This window comes from Podarcis vaucheri (genome assembly GCF_965113315.1).
Source record: "Podarcis vaucheri genome assembly, chromosome: 8".
Lineage (NCBI taxonomy): Eukaryota > Metazoa > Chordata > Lepidosauria > Squamata > Lacertidae > Podarcis > Podarcis vaucheri.
The window spans coordinates 41150123-41166275 of NC_138766.1; the positions used below are offsets into that span (position 1 = coordinate 41150123).

At 38.7% G+C, this 16153-nt stretch overlaps 1 protein-coding gene across 1 annotated transcript in view; it reads right to left on the bottom strand.

Annotated features, from left to right (window-relative positions):
- The window catches only part of DOK6 (docking protein 6), a 174002-nt gene that overhangs the window by 53794 nt on the left and 104055 nt on the right, over positions 1 to 16153 (bottom strand). Inside the window, exons 4-5 of the mRNA XM_082235277.1 lie at positions 11899 to 12018; positions 3155 to 3344 (exon numbers count right to left, since the gene is read on the bottom strand). Coding sequence (XP_082091403.1) covers positions 3155 to 3344; positions 11899 to 12018 — 310 coding nt within the window. The remainder of the gene's footprint in view (positions 1 to 3154; positions 3345 to 11898; positions 12019 to 16153) is intronic.

Sequence of the window (16153 nt, forward strand, 5' to 3'; positions counted from 1 at the left end):
GACACTAGAGTTTTCATCTTTTGGTAGATTCCTTTTATCAGCACCATGGACAGCTACAAGACTGAAAGCTCATCACCAGCATCTGGTTACATACTCTGCATGGACGTATACAAATGCCCACAGTTTATGTGGCAATGCCACATGAAGCTGATGCTAGTTTATAGAATGACAGAATTGTAGAGATGGAAGGTATAATGCAGGAATCTCAAAAAGTCATCTCCATTCCTTTTTATAGGTCTGTTCTGAGCATGACACATATTAGATATTGCTAGAGATGGGTGATAAAGTCAATTCTTATTTATTTATTACTTCTATATGCCACCTTTTACTGAACGGAGCTCAAAGTTATGTACATGGTTCTCCTTACCCCCATTAATCCTCAGTATAGCCCTGTGAGGTAGGTTAGGCTGAGAGAGAGTGACTGCCCCAAGGTCACCAACAAGTTCTGTTGACACCAGGAATGTCTGAAACAGCTGCTACCATTCGATAAATTCCAGAACAAAGCAATAAATTCCTGAACAAGCAATTCCTGAACAAAAGTGACAAATTGGAAAGATAAAAGTCTATGACAAATTGTTGTAAGATTTTTTTTATCTTTTTGAAAACTTAAATAGGTATTCCTCAACTTGAGCATGATAACCCTTACTTATGCTACTGGTTGCTCTAATATTTTTGGCTCATGTTAACAGTCCAGTTTCCCAGATTCTATCATTCACAAAAGTTTTAGCTGAATCTTTATGAGCTAAAGCACACTGACTAAGGCACACCAATTGTGATATGAAAAAGTTCATGGCTTGGGAACTGCAATTTATATTCTTGTGCCTATTTTTAGGTTTTTATCACCCTTCCCTTCCCTTCTTGGTAATGAAACCATTAGACACACTCAGTGGGAAGACCAAATAACAGAACTGATTCCTGCTCTTGAGCAGTTATGCTCTGAAAAAGCTCATTTTAGGCATTTAAAATGTGGGCTGAAGATTCTGACCCTGACCTAAGCATGTTAATTATAATGTCTGTAGAGGGCCTACATATGCAGATGCAAAAGGGTTTGCAGCTCCTTTGCAAAGAATACTCCACAGCTGGACACGTGGGTTGTCCACAGACATTCTAATTAATGCATCTGTGGTGATGGTCAAATCTGCCATCAACATGCTGCATTCCTCAAAAGTTTATTATAAATGGTTTAAATGCCTGAAAGGGGTTTTTACCATTTGGCATCACACCTTCTAGGCTCAAAACAAGCATGCAGCTCTTCCCTCTTCACCTAAATATGGATAACTGACACACATTTGCTGCATTGTCAGCATAGATGTGTGTTCAAAACCACAACTACAACATGTAGAATTTATGTCTGCTGCCAACTTAAGCATGTTTGCTTATTCATCAATCTGAAATGTCTTATGCTTCATCCCATTTTATTATGGAAAGTACACTACCTTTTGCTAAGTTGGAAAGTACACAGACTAATGGAGTTTTCTGTATTTGCTGTATTTAAGTGTCAGAACTCCCAGAGGGTAGCTGTGTTGCAGCAAAAACAACAAGCGGTCCTATTGCAACTTTATAACAAATTTATTATGGCAACCTCCTGCTTCTTATTCCCCATACATTGCAACTACAAAGCACTCTTTTCACATTCCACCCAGTGATTAAGCCACCATCACCTCATATTCTGCAGCTCTTTTCACACCCCCACTTTCACTCCCATTCCCATGCCTCCTACTTTCTCCTTTTTTTGCACCTTCCCCCGCATGGTGGTGCTGTGGTCTAAACCACTGAGACTTGGGCTTGACAATCAAAAGGTCAGCAGTCCGAGTCCCCGTGATGGGGTGAGCTCCCATTGCTTTGTCCCAGCTCCTACCAACCTAACAGTTCGAAAGCACCCCAAAAAGTGCAAGTAGATAAATCGGTTCCGCTCTGGCGGGAAGGTAAACGGCATTTCCGTGCACTGCTCTGGTATCAGTGTTCTGTTGCGGCAGAAGCGGATTGGTCATGCTGGCCACATGACCTGGAAAAACTGTCTGCGGAGTGGGCACACACCGGCTCCCTCGGCCTGTAAAGCGAGATGAGCGCTGCAACCCCAGAGTTGTTCGTGACTGGATTTAACTGTCAGGGGTCCCTTTACCTTTACCTGCATTTTCACCTTTATTTTCTTTTTCCTCCTTCCTTTTCTCAACTCTCCCTTAGACACAGACATCTCCAATTTGCATGTCCCCTCCTCTCTCTCCCTCTGCAGTCCCCCTTTGCACACATATCCCATGATCATATATGCTACTGTATCTTTAAGATGAAAAGAATCTTAATGGCAAGTTCAGGCTGTTCAGTTAGAGAAGGTGAAGTTCAGCTGACGGATGCTGTAAATATATGGGCATTTGCTTCCTAATGAAATATATGTTCTAAATAGAAACAGGGAATCTGGAGCTTCATGGTGGAGATAACATATGGAACAAGGAGTGAAATACATTCTGTGAGGGCACTATGGAATTTTTAGGGCTCTGGACTCCTTATCTCTTTGACAAGAGGCAGCAGGAAAGGAAGAGGGAGAAGTTTGAGAACAGTGAAAAGGAAAGGTCAATGAAAGGGGGAGAAGTAGCTGTTTTAAACAATAACAGAAGTTTGAGTAAAGCAAGGGTGGTGGTGGAGGAGGGATGGGCTTCCATGCCATGGCCACTGCAGTTCTGCAACCTGCCTTCAGTTTGATTCCCCTCCCCCTCCCTGATTTAATGCAAATCCAGGATTGTGAAGAGGCACTACAAATCCTCCAGTAGGGCCTACATGATGACACGCTTCCATTTTTACTAGATGCAAGACAAGCTTTCATAGAATCATAGAGTTGGAATAGACCACAAGGGCCATCGAGTCCAACCCCCTGCCAAGCAGGAAACAGCTTTCATGGACTAAATTCTGCTTCATCAAGTGCATGAAGTCTGGTGCTCAGTTGTCAGGTATGTATACTTGATGTGAAAAGTCAAAGAAAGTTTGGAACTTCTTTAGAACTTCTTTCATTAAAAGAAATAAAAAAAATCAAATTCCAGACAGAAAAATAACAACTTCTCTTAAGAGTGTCCACTGATGCTTCATGTCCCATAATGACAATAATAAAACATTGTTCCATATGAGTCAATCTACTTACTATATTTCCATAATTGTCTCTTACCTTCCAGATTCAAAAGTGAACCATGTTGAGTCCCGCCCATATCTTCTCAGAGAACTGAGAGGCCACATCACCAGCTTCACCTTAGCATTGTGTATATCCCAGAGATAGATGTTTTCATGTGTAATCTGCATTGTACATTCTCCGTAGATATCTAAATTTGGTGTAGGCATTAGGTAAACATTGAAGCGCTCTGGAAAGGAGTGGAAAATCATGGTGAAAATAGTGAGCTAAGTTGCATTACGATGATAATTCCCTTTCAGTCTAGTGACATGCATGTAAATAATAAACCCATTTAAATACATCAATGCAACTCTCTCAGAAGACAGCTCATAGTACATCTGGAAGCACAGCTGAGACCTCTTTATCATTAGTAACAGATGCTCAATGGCATAATGTAACAGTTAAACACTGTCTGTTGTCAGTGACCTTCATAAAATGATATCATTAGCTTCTTCTTATTGCATTAATAATTTCAATTAGCAAGCTATTTTGAAAGAGCTTCTTTACTGTGATGGACCTTTTTATTCCAAAGGGAAAAAACCAAACAAAGCATAAACATATTTCATTAGAAAATCTGAAAACATGGACTAGATATAAAGATCTCTTAGTAAGAAAAACACCAAAATGGATTTCGCCAATGGAAGCACAGACCCCAAAAAAGTTAAATATGGAAAACAAATGGTCGAGCTACTCAGATTTGCTGTTAGAGGATCAGGAAGGTTTTAAATTAAAACCGTTTGAACAAATTAAAGATAAAATGAATTGGTTGCAATATTATCAAATTAATGAATTATATAAGTTGGATAAGAGAAATGGTTTTGCAACAGAAAAAAACAAATTGGAAACGGTGTTGTTAGATACTAAAGTTAAGAATATGTCTAAAATTTATAATTTGTTGTTGGAGTGGCATACAAAGGATGAACAAGTTAAATCAGTTATGATTGATTGGGCAAGAGATGTGATTGATTGGGCAAGAGAAGGACATAATATAATGATGGAGGATTGGGAGAGGCTATGGAAGAAAGGGGTTAAGTTCACTGCATGTACAATGTTAAAGGAAAATATTATGAAGATGATGTATAGATGGTACTTGACCCCTGTAAAACTAGCAAAGATTTATCACAATAGTGATAACCTTTGTTGGAAATGTAAAGAAAAAGAAGGTACTTTTTTTCCATATGTGGTGGACTTGTCCCAAGGTGAAAGACTTCTGGGAGAAGATTTATAATGAACTGAAAAAAATGTTGAAATATACATTTATTAAAACAACAGGGGGCTTTCTTCTTGGAATAACAGGTTTGGAAAGCCCAAGAAAGATGTTAAATTATTTTTGTATGCCACAACGGCCGCCAAAATATTACTTGCTAAAAATTGGAAACCACAAGAACTACCAACAGTGGAAGATTGGCAGATGAAGATGATGGACTTTTCGGAGCTAGCTGACCTGACTGGAAGAATCCGCGACCAGAAAGAAGAGGAGTTTCAAGAGGACTGGAGGAAATTTAAGGACTATTTGAATAAATATTGTAATATAAAAAATTAGGAATTACTTGAAAGAAACAAATAAAAAATTAAACTAAGTTATAATTAAATAAATGGGATTTAGAATATTAAGAAAAGTGAATAAGATGGACTATAATTGGAAATTGTTTTAGTTTAATAATGATATTGGAAATCTGTTACTTTTAACTACAAGGAAACTCAGAAGGGAGGGACTAGAGGAAGTCAACCAAGATGTTTAAAAGGTTGGATTTGTAAAGAATTAAGTTTGTTATTATTGTTTATTTGTTTATTGTTCCTTTTTTCTTCTTTCGTTCATTGATGTATTTTTCTTTTTGGTTTCTGTTTTTGTGTGTCATTCTGCTTTGTGGTTTTTGTTATAATTCTGGAAAATCTAATTATTATTATTTTTTAAAAAAGAAAATCTGAAAACATGTAAGATGAAACTGCACAATGGAACTATTTTTTCTTTTTGGTCAGGTACCTGTATGCCTTCATTTAGATACCAATAGAAGCTTTGGAGGAAAGTGGTTAATTAAGAATACCATGTAGAGTTAAAACCCCCCCTATGCTTTTGTCACAACCCAAATTGCCTCCTTACTATTGGCTATTCCATCCCCCCCCCCACTACCGAAACCTTGATCCACAGGTTTTCCACATCACATCTAAGTAATCTTCATAGATGGGGTGTGGAAGGTCACATTCTTTCCACTTCTGTGATTTTACCAGTTGCCTCCCAATACTTGCACTTTGGGAGATATTGTCACATCACATAACTCAGATGCACTGTCTGTGACAGCTCCTTTTCAGATGTAACAGCAGGTGATGGTCTTAGAAGCCATGTTTATCAGGTATTCTTTAATTTTCAGTTAACATATTACTTACTCTATGCACATGTGGACCAGCATAAGCCCAAGAATATGGAAATATAGAGATTTTGGGAGTGGATATGTGAAGGCCTAGGGCTGGGAGGAGAGGGGAAGCTAAAACATAAAATAAAAATCAGAAAAAATATTTCCCTATTTTTTCCAAAGCTTCCCCCTCCTCCCTGAAATTGGAAAATTTTGGATTATCTAATATTTTCTTTTAGAATGATGACATGTTAAGGCAATGTGTTGATGTATTCTACCCCAAAAAATATTTCTAAAAACTGAGTTAGAACAAGACTTTTATTTAAGACTACATACTATATCAGTTCAATATGATTCCTGTACACTGAGAACAAACAAGTACTAATGCACTACTACTACGGTTATCAAATGCAGCAGCAGTATATATTTCTGCTTCTAGTGAGCACTGTCATTGCCACAACTGAATGAAGAAGGATTCAGTCCCTTTTTAGGTTGTGGGCTTCCTCTTGCTATCATAGTAAATGGATCTAGGCCTCAAAAGGCTGAGAGTGGGAGAAAGAACACAGCAGCAGAATTTTGTTGCCACCCAATTCACAATTTTGGAAATCTGTTCCAAAGATAATAGCACTGCTACTGTATTTGACTGGATTAAAAAACAAGCATCACACTTCGAGCTTGAAAAGCTTGCTGCTCTTGGGTGATGTGGTGTTAGTGCTTCAGAATGCAGAGGCATATTTTGCTAAGAATGTAGGGTTTAAACAAATTGCTGGAAGACCCACATGGATTCCTTTTCTCAATCTTGATTACAGGCTTGGTCTAGTAGTGCTGTGATCCAGCATCACAGCAACTTTGCATAGCTGTCCATCACTCACCACTGTCATTTTCTTCCAGATGGACTCTTCCACCAACAACTGTCTTATCCTTGACAACACTTGGGTCTTTAGATGGACCTCCATTACTGATTTCCGTTCATCTAATACTAGTCTTTTCTGTAATCGTAGCACATATATTACCTCTGGCTCCCACATGCAAACCACTAAGCATTAGCTTGTGTCTTGATCTCTGGATACTGAAGTCATATATGACCTAGCATTTAACAGGATTATCCTAAAAAAGTGAGGTTTTAATAACTTAAAACTCAATGTAGGATCTAATCTTGTAAAGAATCAGCAAAACCAGTGCCAGGGATTGCAACTCACTGCATATCACTCCAAAATGATATGCAATTTTTGACAGGTGATAGAAAAACAAGCCTGAAATAAACCAGAGAAAAACTTGAGAAAAGTTTTTTGGAGAAATTTATGTGGCCAAAGAATTCTTATGTATATGTCAAAGATTAAAGCTCCCATATGGCTATAAGTAAATTTGTTAGTCTCAATGTTATTTTCTGTCTCAGTCCATTTAATTTTTGTTCCAGTGATACCTCCTAAGCTGATTCACTCAATGTCACGGCTATCCATCCTCTTCTCTGAGGCTATATTTCTCATTAATCACACTAATGGGTGTCAGTCTTGCAACAAGTACTTTAAAACTAAATCCCAAGTATGAAAGGCCATGTCTCCACTGCAGAATACTCTGATTTTATATGGTATTTCTGATTTTCACAGTTTTCAGCATATTTGTTTACTGATTATTCAGGTCTTCCATCTGTAACCAGATTTACAGTGTTGAGTGGGGGGCACTCCACTAAGGACCACCACTGTTGAATGGCTTTGGGGGGGGCAGCTTGGTATGGTGTTCTTGCAGCCTCATAGGTGCCACCTTCTGAATGCTGAGCAGCGGGGGTGGCTGGCACCTGTCAATCAATCCACATATGGTTTCCCTTTATGGGAGTATGTTTTTTGCCTTCCTTCAGTTTGGGTGATGAAGTTGCTTTGAGACGGTTTGGTGCTTAGCAGCAAGTATGAGATTTTCTGCCTGCTAGCATAGGTTATACCAGCTTACACTTCTGTTTGTATTGGCACAAGTCTTCCTTGTTATATTTCAATAAATATAACCTTTAACCAATCCGTGTATCAAGTCTTCATTCTGGGTGTGGGGCAAAAAATACAGTCAAAACCTAAAAGTTCAACAGAAAGGAAGAAAACCCATAGCTTCCTTTAATTATTCGAGCATGTTGTTGGAAAAGGGCATTCAGGCAACATGATATACTCAAAATGTCAAGAGACATTTGTCTGCTCTGCATTGGAGGTCAGTGTCTAAGGTGAGGTGTCATGGATTAAGAAGAAATGTTCATGATTAAATTGAACATCAGCTGCAAGGCAAAGAAACAGAAGCAACAGCGATTACTCAGGACTTGAGACAAAAAGTTATGCATTGGTACACTACAGGAATAGAGCCAAGTGGCTAAATAGTTAACAGAAAATAATCATCCATAAATGATGCAAGGCACTGAAAAGATTCTACAGAAAATTGTTCCATTCCCTGGGTTTTTCAGCAAAGCTAATGGACATATATACACAAAACATTATTGGATCTTGCTAACAAATGTGTTTTCAGTTGCAGAAAGGGAGTGACACAAATTTAGAATAAAGTTGTTGAGACAGAATTTGTTTAGAAAAATGAAATCACCCTGGTACAGACAGAGGGAGAGGGAGACAGATAATGAGATCCTCTGTTTGGTTTGGACTATTTAGCAACTGCTTTGGAGTAGAATGTTCTCTATAAACCAATTCAGATATATAATCGGTAAGTTAAATAGATAAACAAATACTGGCTTCTTGGGAAGAACCCAGGAAGATAAACAGGCCAAATATGATTGATCAGAGATACAACCTAAACAATAAATAAATAAAATACACCTGACAGCTCATGGATGGAAAATAACAGCTCCATCTCAAACCATTCTTGTAAGGACCATTCTGAAGGTTACTGGTGTTTACTTCTCTGATACCTGTTTACATGCTGGAACATTATATTACTTGCAAGGCAAGTTAAATAATGGCTGGTTAGCAGATCTAGTCAGATGTAGTGAAACTGAAGCTCAATCCTAATAGGACAGAAACCCGTGGGTTAGTCATTCCCAAGTTTGGAAAATTAGTAGGATACCTTTTCTTGACAGGGCTGCACTGCAGCTTCGGACTATTCTTAGAGCCATCACTATTACTGGAGGCAGAAGTGTCCCCAGTTGCTAAGAGTGATTTCTTACAGCTTTGGCTGGTACAGCAGCTATGCTCATTCCTGGACAGGGATAGTTTGGCCACAGGGGTGCATGCCTTGGCATCTGCTAGTTTGGACCATTGCAGTTCTCTCTATGTGGGACTACCCTTTAGGTTGGTTTAGAAATTGCAGCTAATTGCAGGTTACTCTAAGGACCATTTGTCCCTAACATATGAGTCCTATCACTGAGATTATCTAGAGAAGCCCCGATTGTCCCAGTGTTTAGTTTCTGCACAAACTAAGGCCTTTAATGCAATGGCAGCAGTACTTTAGAACACTGTTCCTATTTAAACACTTACAATTTTGATATTTCATCCTGGACCGGAATTCCCCCCCCCCAAGCTTTTTCAGACAATTAACTTGATTCTGTGTTGGTCATTTGTTCTATGTTTTATAATTTTATAATGTTTATTGCACATCATCATGACATCTTTTAACAAGGCAGTTTAGAAATATTTTTATAAATAAAAAGCAAAAATAGTGTATCTCAAATATGCTTTTAAGTGTACACATGGAACTGTTCTGTAGGGACTGTAGCCCAGTTCAGATGACCACCTAAACCATGGCATAGGCCATAATGAATGACCAATGCAAAGCCTAAATGAAGCACTTCGATTATGCAGAAAACTTGGCAATCATCATTTAAATAATAAAAGAAAAACACAAACTCATTCTTTAAATCCCATACCCGTGTATACCATTTCACCTCAATAAAGCAAAGCAACTGTAAACCAAAAGGATTTCAGATTCTAATCATATCATTTTGCATAAATCATCCCAGATGGAAAGCTGGATACAAAGCACAGCTAACCATCCATTAGCTGCTGCATTACAAATCTTTGATGTGCAAATAGAATGAAAAGGCAGATGAACAGAAGTGGAAGAAAACAAACACAATCGGTGTGTGTGTGTGTGTGGGGGGGACAACGACACAGTGCTGTTAATAGAGATACAGAAGGAAATGTTGTGGCTATGTTCTTAGAGTGAGGCCAAAATATTTGTGTAAGAACAATGAAAGGCATAATTCAAGGTTCAGCTTAGGTCCTGGCTTTATATTATTTGCCACCTCTTCCCAAGTTGCGCTCATCACATTTCAACTACTCCATTAGTTTCATTTTCCAACAACTGTGAAGGTTTGTGCCACATGAACACCTGTCTAAATTAAATTAATTAAACAGAGTGGCTGTTGCTGTTGTTATTTATCAGATTTCTTTCCTGCCCTTCACCATATGGCAACAATATAAAAATGCAATATTAATACCAGTTAAAACAATTTACAACCAGAATATTTACAACCCTGAAAAAAATACAGGGTGGAATTCAATGTTAAGAACAATCTCTTCTTTATGGGTTTCACAACAAACAAAGGACATGTAATTCATTGGAAATTTCTGCACAAGCTACCATCCATTTAAATAGGACTTGTACAGGTGAATACATTGAAGTTGATTCACCCAAATTTATATTCCTATTATAGAGATGCTATTTCTCCCCATAGCTAATGAATTTATTAATGAACAGTTTACATCATGTCCTCTTGCTACATACAAGCACAATGTCTGATTTGCTTTCTAGAGTTAGGGTGACAGATTTAGCTCTGTTAATTTAAATGTAAATTTCTACGCTGGGGGATATTTATCAAAATTGCAATGTCTGAAGGAATGTACCTAATGATTCATCACAGAATATTACTGAAACATCAATTTCACTCACTCCTTACATTTTAAATGATGCCACTAATCATACCTCTTTGGTTTCTTATGGGTGTGCCTTGCACAGAGACCTTGTGTCTGCTGGCCTAATCATGTTTGTTTCATCCCATTTATTTACCACAGGACAATAAGCATGCTAATTGTGTTCATTTCTACTAGTAGTCAACTGTCAATGTAGTAAAATGGTGCACTGAAGCATCAATCCTGGCTTTCCGTTCAGTTCAGACCACTTATGTGACCAGCAGCTCCATCAGTGCTTACCTGCTACTGTGATAGTCATAGCTCATGGAGATCCCTTCTGGGACACACTTACTTTCCATAGTTTGCAAAGAGCAAAGTTCAGGCCCAGTACTTCAGTTCCAGCAACTACACCTCAAACATTATTGTGAAAATTCTGCTAGCATTTCTGAAATACATGGTATCTCCTGCGCATTAATCCAGGAAGGGTTTTCTTTTTAACACTAGATAATGACCGTCGTCTATTTTGGTGGTATCTATTCAGAATATGCCTCCTTGTGAGATATGGTGGTCCCTGCCTGCTTGACAGAAACAGTGGTAAGACCACTCCTTAAGAAGCCTTCCCCGGATTTGGAAAATCTAAGTAATTACCAGCTAGTTGCCAATGTTCCCTTCTTGGGTAAGCTTCTTGAGCGGGTGGTCATGGACCAGATCCAGGCACTCTTGAATGAAACTGATTTCCTAGATCCTTTTCAATCAGGGTTTAGGTGCAGTTTTGGCACAGAAACTGCTTTGGCTAACCTGTATGCTGATTTCTGCCAGGAGTGAGACTGATGAAATATGCCCCTTTTAATTCTTCTTGACCTCTCAGCAGCTTTTGATACCAATAACCATGGTATCCTGGATGACTTTCTGAGTTGGGGGTTGGCTACACTCCCTCTAAAAGAGTGCGTACATCACTTGGAAGCACTCTTGGATCCTTTGATGTCACTTGAGGTTCACATAGCCTCTCTGGTGCCTTCCATGAACTTCAGCTGGTGTTCCAGCTGCACTCCTATATGGATAGGGATAGCCTAACTTCTGTTGTCTATGCATTATATGTGGGGCTGCCTCTGAAGATGGTTTGTGTTTGTGGGAGGGGAGGTTGCTGGTTTGTTTTCATTTATTTATTATGTATTTTATTTTCTCATCTTGTATTTTTATGTTGTGAACTGCTCTGTGATCCTTGGATAAAGGGCGGTATACAAATTTAAATAATGCTAATAATCTTCTAAAAAATTTTTTTAGTATAACCTGTAAGCTAATGACATCCCACATCACCTTTTTTGTCAGTCATAAATACTACAAATCCTATACTGCAGTGCAATTTTCATGTGCAACAAATAGGCACACAATTTACTGGGTTGTTGTTTTTTTTTAAATTATTTGGGCTTTGAACATAATACCAAGATTTTGTCAGAGATAAAAGAACCAAGCCGAGGTACCACAAATGAATTACTACAAGTTGAGGCAAGAATGTTTAGAGTAGCCTAGATAAATGAGACCAGATGACCTAAACACCTACCATTTTGTTCTCTCTGTACTCCAGCAGCAAGTAGATCAGGTTCACCAAGGCTTATATCATTAAGCCTGGTTCCTAGACATTCTATACAAAGATGTTTGCACCATTCTTCTGCCTCAAGCTCTGAAAGAAAAAGAACAACAAATAAACTACCAGGAGTTACCATGAAGCGTCTGCAGTATTTGATTTAATTTAAAAGAAGGTACATAATGACAGCAGCACTTGATTTACAGGGTAGTAATGGAACAACTTCCAGTTTAAAGAAAGTAAACAAACACACACACTAATCTTGATTTATGATAGCTTTTGTTAAAAATATCAAATGCATTTTAAATTGATTAATAGTGAGTGGAAATTAATTGCAGTCTGCTCACTGTACTGGAAACCTGATCACTTGGGACATTAAGGCACATCATTTTTTGGTCTGTGAAGATGAATTCACATTATCCATTTTTGTTAGCCCAGATGACTTTTGCAGTGGAAGTATGGAGCCTTCACAGGATATTATTAATTGCCACCGTGACATGTACAATCTGTTTGCTGCATGGGTGACATAACAGGTAATGGGAGAAGAAGAGAGAAGGATAGTACTAAACTCTAAGGTTTGATGGTTTGTTTTGATGAGAAACGTGAGAGGTTTCCTTAATGCTGAAAATCCCAAAAATGGCTCAAGGGAGCAATCCCATGTATGGGAAGCCAGTGTTAAGTTAAGCTGGCGTTGTATGCTAGGTCATAGCACCAGTTCTGCTGTGTGCTCTTATAACCCCTTGCCCTCCATGGCCAGCTGCCACCATGCACACTGGCTCCCCGCAGCCAGGCAGGCAGGTTGAGGAAGGGCTGGGCAGCAGCCCTAACTGATTTCCAGGGTCTCTCACTCCTCCCCATGTGCCCTCTGTATTAAATGGGCTGCTCCCCACTTTACATGATTTCACTTATGCACGTGGGAGCCTGGAAGTAGGGAGGTGCCTACATATCTCTATATCTCTATATCTCTGTCTATATCTATATCTATACCTATATCTATATAAAATCATACTTCATTTGTTATATTATAGTATTAATAAACGGATGTGCTTTTTGCCACTAGTCATCCAAAACATCTTGCTTAGACTATGATATGTATATGTGAATGCAAGAGCTGCCATTTGGCCCATAACCAACTTTCTGACCTGCTTACAGCTGATTTCCCCCTCTTTTTTCCTATTTTAAAGCCATGGTGCTTATGTCCAATCGATATAGTATATAGATGCAATAATCCTCTGGTCCTGATTATTAAAGTAAATCACTTGGTTTTGACCTTGTCTTCAACTGTTTCCTTATAAACAATTACATTAAGTACTATTTACTCTTTATTTACTGTTTAAAAGCAAAAGCCTCCACCCTCACAATGGGATACTGCAAGGACAGGGAACCTGTGGCCCTCCATGATGTCAGATTCCAACTTCCATAATCCCTGGTCATTGGACATGTTGGCTGGGGCTGATGTGAGTTCAGCAAAATCTGGAGGGCCAAAGGTTGTCTGTCCATCCTTGTTCTAGAGGTATATGAGGAAGGCTGCCACGTGTCCTCACATACTGAGTTGGTAGTGGTAGGTCATTCTGGACCTTGACCAGTCTCTGGCTTCCAAAAAAATATAGAATCTTTTATAGTTATATATAGTCTCTCTGACTACATGTTTCATAGATGCTTTGTATCGCTTAAAAAATTTGTTGCTGTACCTGATGTTTTGCAAGAGGGTGGTAGAGAAATACTTTTATAAACAGAAAAAAATTGTGCATCCTGAAGTCTAGCAAAAGGAGCTGAGACCGATTACGATAATTGCTTCTAGGTGACAGAAGTTAATCAAATGTGGCTTGGACCTAAATTCTGAAAACTACCTCCCCCCCCTTCACAATAAATTTGTAACCTTTGCGAGCACCAAACAACCATTCCCTTCTTGATGCAGACAGAATTTTGAGCAGAAGCTTTTGTCTCTTGAGAGGATGTCCAGACAGCTGTTGTTATCTGACCTGATTAAGACATTTCTGATGGGGATAAAGAATACACCCTCATCTGGGAAAACAAGCTATCAGTGAGTATCTTCTCATCCCGTGGAATGCCAAAATCTACTAATCTCTTTTGACAGGAGGGACTGGATCAAGATTTAAAGTACACAAGTATGAACTAGACAGAGAAAAGGATGGTATCAAAAACAATCAACATATGGCGTATCTATAAAACAAGGCAGGATCAATGGAAAAAAGGGGGGGATTCATGCCCACTATCAAGCCTATTCAGTAAGATCAACCCCAGGCAGCCCCCATCTCAGTTTCTGTTCTGCTGTGTTTCAGACCCAGACTGGATACAGTCTGCTGTACAGGCCTCAGTTCATTGTATTCAACCACTCTGAAACTAAACTTGCAGTCTGAAATATCAGGTGTTGGCCAAGAACCCAAGCACGACCAGTCAAACAGAAGCAACTGATCCCAAAGTTGATTTGCAATTATCTCTTTCAGACAATCTGTTTGGCCTGGCCACTTAATTCCATCAAGCCAAGGCAGGAAGAATTAAAGCAGGGGTGAGGCGTGAGAGTAGCTGATTCAACTTTTGAAACATTAATGTAATTGGTGATGCACTAGCTACCAACTGCATATTGTGTTTTTAAGGTATGTTTAATCTAGCTAATTCATGGCAAAAGTATATTGCCTCCCTATAGCGGAATTTGCCCTGTGAATTTTGATGTTACATAAGACAAGTAAGTGGGATTGTGTTTCTTGGGTGGAGGTGGAGAGTTGTCAACAATGGACAGCTATTTTATTTTATTGTTTATTTAACAAAATGACTGTAAATAGACCCTCTAAACAGCTTACAAAAATAAGGCAAACATTGTTTAATGGGAAATCTCTATCTATAAATATTCATTATCAGTGTTGATGAAGCCCCTCCATCTGTGATTCCCATCCAGGGGCATAGAAAGAGGGGTGCGGTCCGCCCCAGGTGTCATCCCTGAGGGGGTGACAAAATGGCACACTGCAGGGGCGGCACTTACCATGGGGGCCCCATATGGGGATCGCCCTGCCCCCACCATTCTGGGTGCCAGAGCAGCTAGCTACACCCCTGTTCCCATCTGGGGCATTTCTTCTCCAATTGCTCCCCTAAAAAAAGGCACATAATTTGCTCTCATAGAAGTATGTAAGATATGATACCCTGAAAAAAATAAGACTTTGTGTTCAAACTCCAATATCTCAGTGGAAGGGACTGCTTGTTTGTTCTTTACTACTGCAATATCATCCAAGACAATTAGCCATTTATACTGGACTTGGAGCGAGGCTGCTTGTCCTTTGCTTTGCCTGTTGCTATAAAATCAAAGTCGCCAGCTCAGCAAGCTTTTTCATTTTTAAAAGATGTAACAGATGCCACTGGAGTTTGACGTAGTTCAGATTACTGTATCCTTCATAGATAAGAAGCTTTGTTGCCTGGATTAAACTGCAGTAAGCAAGCGAGAAAATTGTTTCTCTTTAGATTTAGAACAATGAAATGACAGCCAACAGTTCTAAGTTACAACTGGAGGAAGGAGCATTTTTAATAATTTAGCCGGTGGTATGAAACAACTTCGCTTTATTAATTTTTTGCACTGATTGCTGTGTCTGTGAATAATATTGGTTAATACTGAATAATATCTAAACAATACTGTAGAAGATATTAAAAATGTTGATTAGCACAAAAAATACATTCATTCTTATGAAATAGTCTAAAACTTCATTAGGTAAACAGAACATGTGTTTTTGTGCTTTTCATAATTGCAAAAATTGATTCAATTTTCCATTCATCCATGTATATATTTATACAGGAAGATTTGCTTCTGGGTTTTCTTTCATTATTGAAGAAGCACTAAATTTGCCATAAAATTTCAATTCTATTGTAGCAAAGGTTATGTGTTCTTTCCTCCTATTTACTGAACATATGATAACATTTTTGTTTCCTTTTTAAATAATCGATAGCTTCATATTCATAACATTAAAATATTATGAATAAGGTACTGGGATAATTATTTTCACACAAAGAGCCTAATCCGCTCCTTAGAGGCCATCTCCTCCCTTGCCAGCCTGCCAGATCCTTATGATCAGGAGCTTTGTTTGACTTCTTCCAAATTCTGATATGCTTTTGTTGTGCTGCACAGATGAGCTTCTATGGGGGGGGGGAAACCCAGCTTTTTATAGCCTGTTTTTGTGTCTACTGTGGCTGCTTTTATATCGTTGATCTGTATTTTTTTGTTTTA